The sequence below is a fragment of the Engraulis encrasicolus genome, chromosome 8, assembly GCF_034702125.1.
Source record: "Engraulis encrasicolus isolate BLACKSEA-1 chromosome 8, IST_EnEncr_1.0, whole genome shotgun sequence".
Taxonomy (NCBI): Eukaryota; Metazoa; Chordata; class Actinopteri; order Clupeiformes; family Engraulidae; genus Engraulis; species Engraulis encrasicolus.
The window spans coordinates 20,656,214-20,668,713 of NC_085864.1; the positions used below are offsets into that span (position 1 = coordinate 20,656,214).

Sequence of the window (12,500 nt, forward strand, 5' to 3'; positions counted from 1 at the left end):
AAACCTTTTTTTTTTAAAATACTTGAGGTAGAGGTTCTAGGTCCGGCTCTCAAACAGCTAGCCTGGTATGGCCCGTGCATAGAGCTGTGGGAATATAGAGAAAGAACTTCCGTGTGTCCACCGCGGAAAACAATTCTGTGTCCAGGGGCACGGAATTTTGGCAAAATCCATGAAACTGACACAGATTTTGTGTCCCAAAGGTCCTTGTCCATTCCACGGACTTCTGAGAGATCATGCCGCAGCCACACACACACTCACATACACACAAAGTTGACACCAGTCAAACATGAGTCTGTAAGGTGTAAGTGCTACTGTGACTGTGGTTGTGTGGCATGGCCGTGCTGTGCTGTGAGCAGTGAGAGGGATGGGTGAAGGGAGGCTGCATGGTTGTTCTGTGGAGACAGATGGAGAGTAGGCCTACTGTAGTGTATTTGCAAATGAGCAGAGGCAGTAGGGTGGGCCACTGCTCCTGGCAGGCAGGCAGGCAGGCAGGCAGCTGAGTAAATGTTTAGCTGCTCGTTTGATGTGGTGCTGTGATTCAGAGGCATACATATGTAATCTGGCAACCCTGTGTGCTCCCTGTGTCCTCCCTCCCTCCCTCCCCCTCTCCCTCTCTGCCTGCCTGCCACCTCCTCCATTCTCTCCATTCTCTATCTCACACATAGGCTACGCACTACAACCCCCCCACCCCCCAACACACACACACACATACACACACACACACACACACACACACACACACACACACACACACACACACACACACACACACACACACACACACACACACACACACACACACACACACAGTCTTTCCAACTCTCCTTGTCTTTCCCTATCTTTCCACCACAATTCAGAATAGTGTGTCCCCCCATCCCTCTGTCAGTCTTACTTTCACAATATGGGAGCTCTTTGTCACACTTTTTCCAGACCTGGCAGGTCATCTGTCTGTCTGTCTGTCTGTCTGGGCAAAAAGCAAAAGTTTCCTCACAGAAATGTCTGAAGCAGCATTCCTCAGCAGGGGAATCACATTAGGATGTGCGTCAGAGCTGGACTGATGTCTCAGAGGCCCTAAGTCCATTTAAACTTAGATTTTTTTTCACACACCTCAGCTAGCAGGTGCGTCGGAGATGGCCCATGGGTAACTTAGCAGACAACTTAAAAAAACCTCCGCACACAGACCATTTCGCTTGTTTTCTTTAATATACGTTTCGAAATTTATGCTACTATTCTACTACATATAAGACCCACTTTCAGTACATATTCATGTCTCCACCTGTGGAATGCCCCTTTAAGACCATTTAAAAGTCCATTTAAAAGTTCTTCATTATATCGTGGACATTCAGCATCAGGCTTGATGTCCACGATATAATAACCTACAGCGATACACCGTTATAAATCTGCTGATACCAGAATGGCAATGACCAAGTCGTTGTGCATTACTAAAGGTCCTGTGCTATGTCATAGTAGTGTAGTACTATGGTAGTTAACTTTTCAATGACTACTATAGTGTTCCACTGGTGGAACAGCATGCATGATGGGGTTACAGGACTTTAAAACGAACTTCAGAGAACCTTGAACCCTCTCGGCCTCATAATTTGCATTTTTGGACACCGATGAGCACCTGAAGATTTTCATCTGATTACCCTACAGACACCATTCATTCCTCTCTCCTCATTAGAGGTTCTCAACCTTTTTTGAACAAACGTCCCCTTGACCTCATCATAAATTACATTTTATCAAGGGGACGTTTGTTCAAAAAACGGCATTTTGCCAATGCCCCCCATAGTATTGAAAAATAGAATAGACTAATGTCCACGAATGGAAACTAAGCCCGGCCCCCACTCAGCTGTATCTTTCTCAACGCCCTCTAGGGTCCCCAAACGCCGCCAGGGGGGCTGTAGCGCCCCCGTTGAGAAACACTACTCTACACCAAAGGAACTGGTGTTGGGAGGCATTCTGAGCTTTCACGACAAGCAGGCGGTGTGTATGTGGGCGAGGCGGTAACATAACAAGTGTGTGCACGTGTGCAGTGCACACACACACCCCGAGGGCTGTCCGGAATGGTGGAGCGATGCCAGGCTACACGGTTGCCAGATCAGACTGCTGATTTCCAGGCCAAAAAATGCTCAAAACCCACCTGAAAGCACTAAATTCCGCCAAATTCCAACAGCGTAAATTCTATTGCTTTCTATGGCCACAAATGTGACGAATTGTGCTTTTTTACCCACAGGCGGCCATCCTAAGCAGCTCAATTGGGCAGGAAACGGCCCAATCTGGCAACACTGCCAGGCTGGCAGGTGGGTGCACTTTGCAGAGGACGAGGACAGGGGCCGGGTTTGTGCGGCACGAGCCAGCCAGGTGCAACTGGCCTACTCTGTGCCAACTACACCACATGCTCTCTCTCTCTCTCTCTCTCTCTCTCTCTCTCTCTCTCTCTCTCTCTCTCACCCACTCTCTTCTTTGAATTCAATCTTTCTTTTTTTATCGCTCTCTAATGTCCACTTTCTCTCTCACTAACTTTTCTTTGTATTCACTCTTTCTGTCAGCTCTCTCTCTCTCTCTCCCTCTCTCTCTCTCTATCTATCTCATCTCTCTCTCTCTGTCTCTCTGGGGAGTCCCGATGTGCCCTTGGTCACAAACAAGTGGCATCTTATCTCCGTGAACAATGGCTTCCTCTGACTGTCATCAGTACTACACAGCCTCCTTTCATATGCTCACTTTCCAACATGGCATCGTGATAATGTGTACAAATACAAAGGCGATTTGAACCATCTATTGTGTATTATGCATGTTTCCTTGTGTTCTACAAAGCCTTGTGACAGGTTAGGATTAGGGGTGCTTTTGGTCTGGGCATTAAAGATGTACAGGTGAAGGAAGAAACGGATCACTGCTGCGAAAGATTCCTATAAATGTGATGACATCACCATATGATTACAATAAAACAATTCAATCATCTCCCCTTTCAAATTCCATAGACAGAAGTTTAAACATGTTATAAAAGCGAATATCATTTTCAAACCAACACAGACATTGGCTCCTGTCCTTCTTGTATATTCATAACGCCTGCAGAGGTACATGATATACGTAGTGATAAACTTCACCACACCACACACAAAATGGGTGTGATAAGTACACTCTCACTCACCCGTAACCCAATATAACTTAACATCATCTCCCATTTCCCATTTATTGCTTGGGTAGAATACCTCATGTATTGCCTGGGTAGAAGAATACCTAATTTATTATGATGCCGTTTGATGAGGTATAGCATTATGTAAGATCAGACATAAAGTACTCTGTGGTCCCCCGATGAATAAAATGAAGCAGAACATCACTGGTTTACCTCACATTGTCTATTTTGGAACACGGCCGGACGCACTAGATCATACTAAAGAGTGTAGTATTTTCCTGGGCACACCTTCAAAGAATCTCTGCCTGTCAGAAGAGGAGGAGGAGGAGAGAGAGAGAGAGAGAGAGAGAGAGAGAGAGAGAGAGAGAGAGAGAGAGAGAGAGATGGTGGGAGACAGATACAGAGTGAGGGAGCAGAGAGAGAGAGAGAGAGAGAGAGAGAGAGAGAGAGAGAGAGAGAGAGAGAGAGAGAGAGAGAGACAGAGAGAGAGCGAGAGAGAGAGGAAGAGAGAGAGAGAGAGAGAGAGAGAGAGAGAGAGAGAGAGAGAGAGAGAGAGAGAGAGACAGAGAGAGAGAGACAGAGAGAGAGAGAGAGAAAGAGATAGAGAGATAGAGAGAGACGGACACAGAATGAGGGAGCAGACAGAGTATGCAGGCGGGCTTATGTGCAAAAGCTCCCCATCTGTGTTTATGCTTAGAATACAGAGTCTAGATCTACTGTGGAGGGTTACAAGGTAAAGGACTTCAGACACAAAGCCATTCCTGAGTATATTAGCCTACTACAGCACATACTGTTCTCTGGCCCGCAGCGCTCTCGCCCTCTCTCTCTCTCTCTCTCTCTCTCTCTCTCTCTCTCTCTCTCTCTCTCTCTCTCTCTCAGGACTATGACAGAGTCGTGAATGGAGACTGAGAGCATCAAAGCATGTGTAGTGGCATGAAAGAATTTCAGGAGATATGGAGATACGCCTCATTTATCTACAAGGGCTCTCTCTCTCACACACACACACATACACACATGTGCGCATACACACGCACATGCACACGCACACGCGCGCACACACACACACACACGCGCGCGCGCATACACACGTGCACGCACACACATGCACGCACACACAAGGAACCAAACACAAAACAGTCTGTCTCCCTCTTACTCTCCTGAAAACACACAAACAGGCAACTGGTAAAGAAATGTACGTGTACATGTGAGCCACGTTCAATAGGTTACAGCTAAAAATACACCCTCGTAACTCTAAAAGAAACCTCCATGAAGTCATTTTATGTAAATTCCAAAGTGTATGCTTCAATCACTTTCACTTGTAACCTTAGTGAACTGTCACCCATGAGATACTCCATGTGTCGTGCCACCCAAAAAGTTTAACCCATTACGACACAACATTTTAAATATGTTGTTACCAGGAAGGCAATGACCAAATTGTAGTGCATTTGTAAAGCAGTAAAGGCCCTGTGTTATGTCATAGTAGTGTAGTACTATAGTAGTTAATTTTTCAATGTATATTACAGCATTCCCCAGGTAGAATGGCGTGCCTTTTGGGGCTACAGCTCACCTTTCCGCAGCACACCAGTTCGAGGCCTTGGTTACACTTGGTTACACGTATGTGGATATTTTTCAAAACCAGACATCACTATCATGATCATTATCCTACATAATACACTCAGGGCATGTAGATGAAAAAGCACACAGTTTAAAAAAAAAACGTTTTAGAGAGCCAAAACTGCCTTTAAATTTAAACAAAAGGCCCATACCTACGCATTATCAAAACAAACCTCCATATACTCTACGTATAACCAGCGTCTGAGTCCACCATACCATCTATATCTATCCCAGCCCCTTATAAGGCAACCCCATTGTTTCGGCATGCACACGGGTATAAACAGCAGAGCCAAGCAGAGCGAGGCCAAAGTGGACACCAGAGCGACGGCACACATAACTATGACATCTCCACAACACATGCCTGCTATGACATCTCCACAACACAACACATATATGGAAAGAACTCAGTCAACCGGCGCAGCAATGTGAGTGACGCTCTGGCCGCTCTACAGAGCAGGGCTTGTCGATAACTTTTTTGCTCACCGGCCACTGTGGCTAGTGGTTTTACCGAGTCACGAACCATTAGGCTTTCTGCTACCCAAGGTTTTGTTGTCAGTTTTTTATATAGAATATTCTTGCATTTAAAAACAATCAATAAATGCTGCTACTGTGATTTGCAACTACTGTGATGTGAATGTCCTGCTACAGAGTTGTGTGGGTCCTAACGTTATGTTGCTGCAACATTCACAAATGAACTGATTCTTTTGAACGGCTCCTAGACACAAACGATGGGAACCGATTCCACAAATGAACAGTTTCTTTTGGAATGGATCCTAGACACGAAAGACAGACTGAGGAGCCTTTTGTTGTTTCGTTCGTTTTGAGCACATAACCTTCACATGAATCTAAATGAACACGGCTCTTGGAAAGAAATGAGCCATTATGGTTTGGATCCCGTCAAAAAGTCATAAAAATGCCATTTCTAGTTGTTGTGTGGTGCGTGTTGTTGTGTGGTGTTACCCTGCTCGGCCAGGGAAAATGTTGGGTGGTGGTGGGCAAATTAACGAGGCGTTTCAGTGTTGTCGTCTACCCGTCCTGAGACACAAATAAACACACGGCATCCCAACAAACAGACCAATTAAACAGGGTCGCTTTGACTGTGTAGAGGAAAAGAGAAAGGTGTGTGTGTGTGTGTGTGTGTGTGTGTGTGTGTGTGTGTGTGTGTGTGTGTGTGTGTGTGTGTGTGTGTGTGTGTGTGTGTGTGTGTGTTTGTGTGCGTGCGTGCATGCGTGTTCATGCTTGCTTACTGAAAGTAAGCCTGACAATGTGTGTGTTTGCATGTCTTCGTGCATGAGTGGCATCAGGTCAGGTAGCCATTTGGCATCTGAACCGGCTGAACTTGTGTACAAGGTGAACTATTTAGACCACTCAAATGTGAAACAGCAAGAGCTACGGCCATCAGGGACTGGCAAACATTGGCCCTTCATGATGACAGGAGAGAGATAGAGAGAGACAGAGAGAGAGAGAGAGAGAGAGAGAGAGAGAGAGAGAGAGAGAGAGAGAGAGAGAGAGAGAGAGAGAGATGCTTTGGCAATACGAACGCCTGTTATGTCATGCCAATAAAGCACAGTTGAATTGAATTTAATTTAATTGAGAGAGAGAGAGATGGAGAGAGAGAGAGAGAGAGAGAGAGAGAGAGAGAGCGAGAGAGAGAGAGATGGAGAGAGGACTCAACAGTGTTCTCCATGTGTTTTTAATGTGTTGCTTAGAGTGCCATCTAGTGGAAGAAAGTCATTGCTGCACATCACTTTCTCCTAAATGTCAGTCTTGAAGCAGAACACAAACTCTCTCTCTCTCTCTCTCTCTCTCTCTCTCTCTCTCTCTCTCTCTCTCTCTCTCTTCCTTTCTCTCTGTTTCTCATTTTCCTCTTAACACTTGATGCCATGTTGGCATCTCATAAACATTAGGCGTACTTTCTTAAACCTGCAAGAGCAGAGGGTGCTGTAGCAGACACGTGCACAGAAGACAGGAGACACACACACACACACACACACACACACACACACACACACACACACACACACACACACACACACACACAAGAGGAGAGGGGGGACATGCATGCTGAGGGGCTGTGGAGAGTGTGCGTGTAAACACACACACACACACACACACACACACACACACACACACACACACACACACACACAGGAGAGGGGGACATGCATACTGAGGGGCTGTGGAGAACACATGGCCAAGACCTGCAGCTGAAGAACAGCAGCTGGAACTGAGCTGAGAGTTGTGCTGTGCTGTGCAACACACACACACACACACACACACACACACACACACACACACACACACACACACACACACACACACACATACCAAAAACGAGAGGTATGCACATGCATGTGCAAAGATTGCAAAACGGTCACTAAAGAAAACCTCACTGCTAAATAACAGTGCCATGGAATATTTTTTATTCTAAAAGACCCGCATACCATAATAAAACCAACCTTCACTGGCTAAATGTACTGAAGTTGATCATCAACAGGATATCCATTCACTTAATAGGTATTGAGTCAATATGCCAATACACCATGTCTAGTCTATGCCAGACAAGGAATGTAATCAATACTCATTTAGCAAATGGGTAAAATAAGATGTCGATTAAACTTTTAGCATGTAATTTAAAGACTTCAACTATAGGAATGAATACACCACCCATGTGTATACACCAGCATATTGACCACAAAGTGTAGGAATAACACCCCTCAGGTGTCTCACTCACTGAAAACAATCACAGCAGGGATCCAAAGCAGCATTTAATTTGATCCTGTTGCGCGAGTCAATCACATAGGCTGAACGAAAACACTTGAATAAAAGTGAGTCAGGAAGAGTTGCGCGAGACAAAACAAACGTGTAAATATATTCATGCGTGTACATTTTGGACTGGAAAAAACACAAGAAACTTCATTTAAGTAGCAGGGGGAATCTCATGCACCGTTGCTTTTTAGTGCCACTGACCTGCGAGTCGTCGCTCTCTGACGTTTTTCCACAGTAAATCCCAGGCTTTGGACGTAGAGTCCCGCAACTGCTCACTAAAAGATCGCCTCAGCTTTAGTTTCAGAGATCTCCGTCTTGCTGTCATGGTAAATCCCGTGGCATAGTATGCGGGAGAACGAGCTCCCTTTCAAAAATCGAAATCCGTTATTTCCTTCCCAAATCGAGGCGCCTCCTCTCCGCTCCTCTACTGCAGTCCCCCTTTCACCTGGTTCCCCAAACCGTAGTGACTTGTATCCAGCGAGTAACAGTCCAGCTTACAAACAATTGGAGACATAGTCGTGTTCCTGATACTTTCAGGGGACAGGAAAACACCCTCCTTGAATGGCAAACGTCTCCTCAGATCCGCATGCACGAGCGGCCGCCGACACCAGATGTGTTCAGCCAACTTGTTTGAAGTCTCCACTTCAGTTCAGTCAGTGGCGCCTCTCTCTCTCTCTCTCTCTCTCTCTCTCTCTCTCTCTCTCTCTCTCTCTCTCTCTCTCTCTCTCAAGTCACCCCCCCACTACTTTCGATTTTTACAAAGTAATTTGAATTATCAGCTTATCATAGGCTAATTAAAATTATGCCAAGGCTATAGACTGAGTGCGCCACATGTAGCCTACAATGTTACATCAAACAAAACGCACGAGGAAAAAATCTTTTAAAGGTGCCCTATTATGCTATTTAGAATAACTTTCATTGTTAATATTTTGCTTTACTGTGGTTAGTGGAGTTAATTTTGAATGATCACTTCTTTTCATGTCCATTATTTTGTATCATTGTGTACATGCACCCTACGCCGCCTGTTTGAAACGCGTGGAAGTGCAGAATGTTAGACCCTTCAACATTCTGAAATCTCGACGCAGCATGGAGCGTTTCATCAAGCATTCTATTACTAATATTACGTCAGCAGCACAGCTGTTTTTGACCTGGAATCCAACCCTGTAGCCTATGTCTAAAGTTGACAGCCAAATAGTTCACCCAATGTCCACAATTAATCTGAAAAGGACGCATCATAAGTCCCACGTTGTTATTTGTGCGCCTTGCTGTGTCATTTGCTGAAACCCAGTCCATATCCAATGCGAGTCTTCCGTGCATGGGCTTCAGTTTGATTTCAAAATCGCTTGGGACAATTTAGGCTGCCATTAATCTGAGAAAGGGTTGAAAGTGCTGGGTACAGGCGATTGCTGTCTAATCTAAAATCTAATAGCCATCTGCGCTGTCTTGTTTATTTCTGATATTCTGCGCTGAAGAATCTTTATCTTAAACATGATTAACGCAACAGTAGGGGCCTGATTGGTTAACCCGCTGTCTAGCCTTGCATACTGTAGCCCTAAAGTTGAAGTTATCAGCCAAGTTTACTGCTCGCAAACAGACAAGTGTCGCGCTGGTCTAGGTGGGAGAAGTCTAGATCTGCTGTTGACAGGTGGAAATTTGAAGACACAAAGAATGTTCTGGGATTGAAATCAGATCACATTCCCTTGTTAATGACAAGTTAACCTTCACAAAATAGGCTATCAAATAAGCTAATCATCTGCAATTGCTGTACACAGTTCAAAGGATAGGCCTATTTATTCAGCGAAGTTGTGGACATTTTCTTCGCTCCCGCGGCAGCCCCCATCTGGCTGTCAAAGACGCAGTCCGAAATTGAAAGAGTGCGCCCAGTAAGACAAGGGCACGACTTGTCGGACTCAAACCTATCAATTCAACGTCTGTCAGTGATATCGTGACACCCTATTTGTGATATGAACTCCGTGTTCAAATTCGTTCTGTGGTCTATTTGCAAGCCAGACTGAATAGGCTAGGGGAGCACGGGGCACAAACTAACGGGGGGCAAGATGTAACACGGACTTTTTATCAAGACGGACCAATCATTTTCTGCCTACTTCTGTAAAAAACGATTGTTTCAGTCAACAGAAGCCTTCGGAAAAGTTTGAAACATTGTCGTTGAGATTTCATTGAGTTAATCCACAAAGTGTGTTTTAGCACCCTGAAAGTATTTTTTTCCACGTCGCTTGTTTTTTGTTTAGTGAAGCATGGGTGCAAGCTACCAAAACTATTCCGATATTGCCGGATACGGTGTTTTCTCAGTTACAAAATGATACCATAATGAAGTTTGTTGCTACTTCGTAGCCAGTGCTAGGTTGACAACAATCATAGCTGAGGCTAAGGGGGCTAGTTGTAACACGGTAAATCTCAGTGAAATTCTCATTCTTGTCAATGGTAAAATAAATGTGAAATAAAATTGGCACACAAATGCAAACCTATCACATTTTATTTGAAGTATGGCTCTATTTATTTAAATATTATTCATAATAAGTGTTTATAAAAGTTATTATTAAGCTATACTGTGAGATTAGATTTTGTGATTTTTAATGACTAATAAAATGAAAGCCTCTAAAGCCTATTTATTTATTTTTTATTAGTGTCTTTGGTAAGAAAGTATCTTTAAGTATCGTAGATTTATAAACAAACACACTTGTGGTGAAATTATACTGAATTAATTGTTTTAAATGCATATTTTCAGCATGTGTTACAACTAATCCTCCCCCTGTTACAACTTACACTACCTGTAGGGTAAAATGTAACATTTTACATTCTCCACAAACAGTAAAAATGTAAAGCAATGGTAGGTTTTTATAACAAACCACCAGTGCTAATATGTAACAGAGATGTGTACGTTTCATGTGTTATAAAAAATAATAATGTAACTGTCTTATACGTGAAGATATCAGCTCAAAAGCAAAAACCGTTACTTTGTGCCCCCCTCTCCCCTACTGAGCGCACGCGTTGTTGGCTTTTAAAAATGAGTTCCTGTTTGCTCGTTGTCTGTAGGCCTAATGCACAATGATGATAGGCTATGCTTCATAAAAATACATTTCAAGGTATTTTCAGGTGCATGGTTTCATTTTAGTAACTGCATTTCTATTTAGTCCCCGGCAGAAATGATGCGCCCACTGGATTGGAAGCGCAATGGGCAGTCCTCGATGGATTGGTTTCATACTGGGTCTTATAATAACGCCTAGTCTCGGTTTCGTGGTTTTTTTGTTCGTATTTATCGACACGACAGGATTTTTTTATATAGGCCTAACAATAGGCCCTATCCGTTTCAGTTTCAGTTTCATTATTTTTGGCATGCCGCCCGACGACTCGACCAGTTTTAAACGACGTCAAGCCTATATCCACGTTGCTCTTGCAGATATGATGAACAAAACTGCGTTGCATTTTAATTACTGAATTGTAGCCTACGCATAGCCTATATTAACTGGCTAATCCTGGCCAACATTGCTGATGCAAACGGCTGCTGGTCATGTCGTGATACCTATTTGGATAACATATCAGCGCACGTCTTCTAATTAATGTTATGCTTCAAGCGGCAATACAAGTGTAGGGTTTTCACATCTTACCAAACAAAAGTTAGTCTTGCCAACAGCATATGCAAAACGGCCCTGAAGCGAATAGAGAGAGAAAGGAGAGATTCGAGTCTTTCACCCACTTTGAAGTGTTTTGGATTCTCAGTGCGCAACTGCGTTAACGCGTTCTGCCTGTTTTCGACCTTCCTCATTCAACTGTTTCTGACCAGTTAGCCATAGGCCTACCGACCGGTATTTTATCAATGTAAAATGCAGCTTTAATATCACAATGAAACAAAAATATATAACTTGGGCCACAGGTGAGTGTAGCCTCCAGTCTAGACCGATGCTGTAGCCTATTGACGGAGCCGATGTATGAATTGACCAAAAAAAAAAAAAAACGTGCGTAATGGAATAAACTTGTGGATGGCGAAATCCTACACTATTGTAGGCTACACTATTCTTGTACACTATTTTGTACACTGAGTGGTGTATTCACAAATAGGATACATCTCATCACAATAGGCCTACTGTCAAATTCAGATAGGCCTAGGCTATGTGGCTGCGATGAACAAATGCGCATTAGGTCTACTGTCTCTGCAATTAATAAATGGTCTGTGACATCGTCAACACTCCATCCCATAAGCAGCAATGTTAGGTACAGCATGACGTAGACCCGTACCGGAAACAAAAGCTATAGAATGTTGAAAACCCAACCACGCGTTCTCTGACAGTTGAGAAATAGCGTTCCTGCGGCAGAGAAATTCTCCCCCAAGAGGCCAATTTGTGAAATGCAGCTTTCACCAAGCTTTTACATACAACAGATGCTGTGTAACCCAATAAATGGGTAGTGGACATGAAAAAGCATAATAGGACCCCTTTAACTGCACGTGCTTGTTTTGTTTTGTTTTTGGCCTTATTGAATTATAGAACGATCAAACTGTTGCATAACTATTAGTAGGCTATTACTTCATCTAATGGAACACACTGCAGGCCTAGGCAACATTGAACCATCACCAATATTCAATTCAAGGATTTGCCTAGAAACGTGAAACGTGCAGAACGGATAAAAATACAGACACAATTGCAGCACCTCATCACTTTTTCCGCTCAGCTGTGTGGGCTAGTTTACGTATGTATCCCCCAGCCGCCCGAGATTCATCGATAAGCGGGGTTGGGGATTAAGGTATTATTAGAGACATACTTCTCTCATTTGGACGGGGCTTAAACGCCCGGAGACTGACAGCCAACTTAATGAATGAAGCCGTGCCTGCCCTCTCGTTGCCCCCTCCGCGTAAAGGGGCTGCGCCGCACTCAGTCTGACGTTACGTTACTTCATCTCCCCAACGCTGATTGCCCTAGTGATTTACGTCGTCCGGACGACAAGGCAATGGCAAGAGATTTGTGAGTAA

General features: G+C 44.1%; 1 protein-coding gene across 5 annotated transcripts in view; it reads right to left on the reverse strand.

Annotated features, from left to right (window-relative positions):
• The window catches only part of LOC134454246 (stAR-related lipid transfer protein 13-like), a 206,165-nt gene that overhangs the window by 91,831 nt on the left and 101,834 nt on the right, over positions 1–12,500 (reverse strand). Inside the window, exon 1 of one of the 5 annotated variants that reach the window (XM_063205139.1) lies at positions 7,718–8,208. The exons of the other annotated variants lie outside the window; for them this stretch is intronic. Coding sequence (XP_063061209.1) covers positions 7,718–7,841 — 124 coding nt within the window. The 5' untranslated portion in view covers positions 7,842–8,208. Of the gene's footprint in view, positions 1–7,717; positions 8,209–12,500 lie in introns of those variants that run through there. 5 annotated transcript variants of the gene reach the window in all.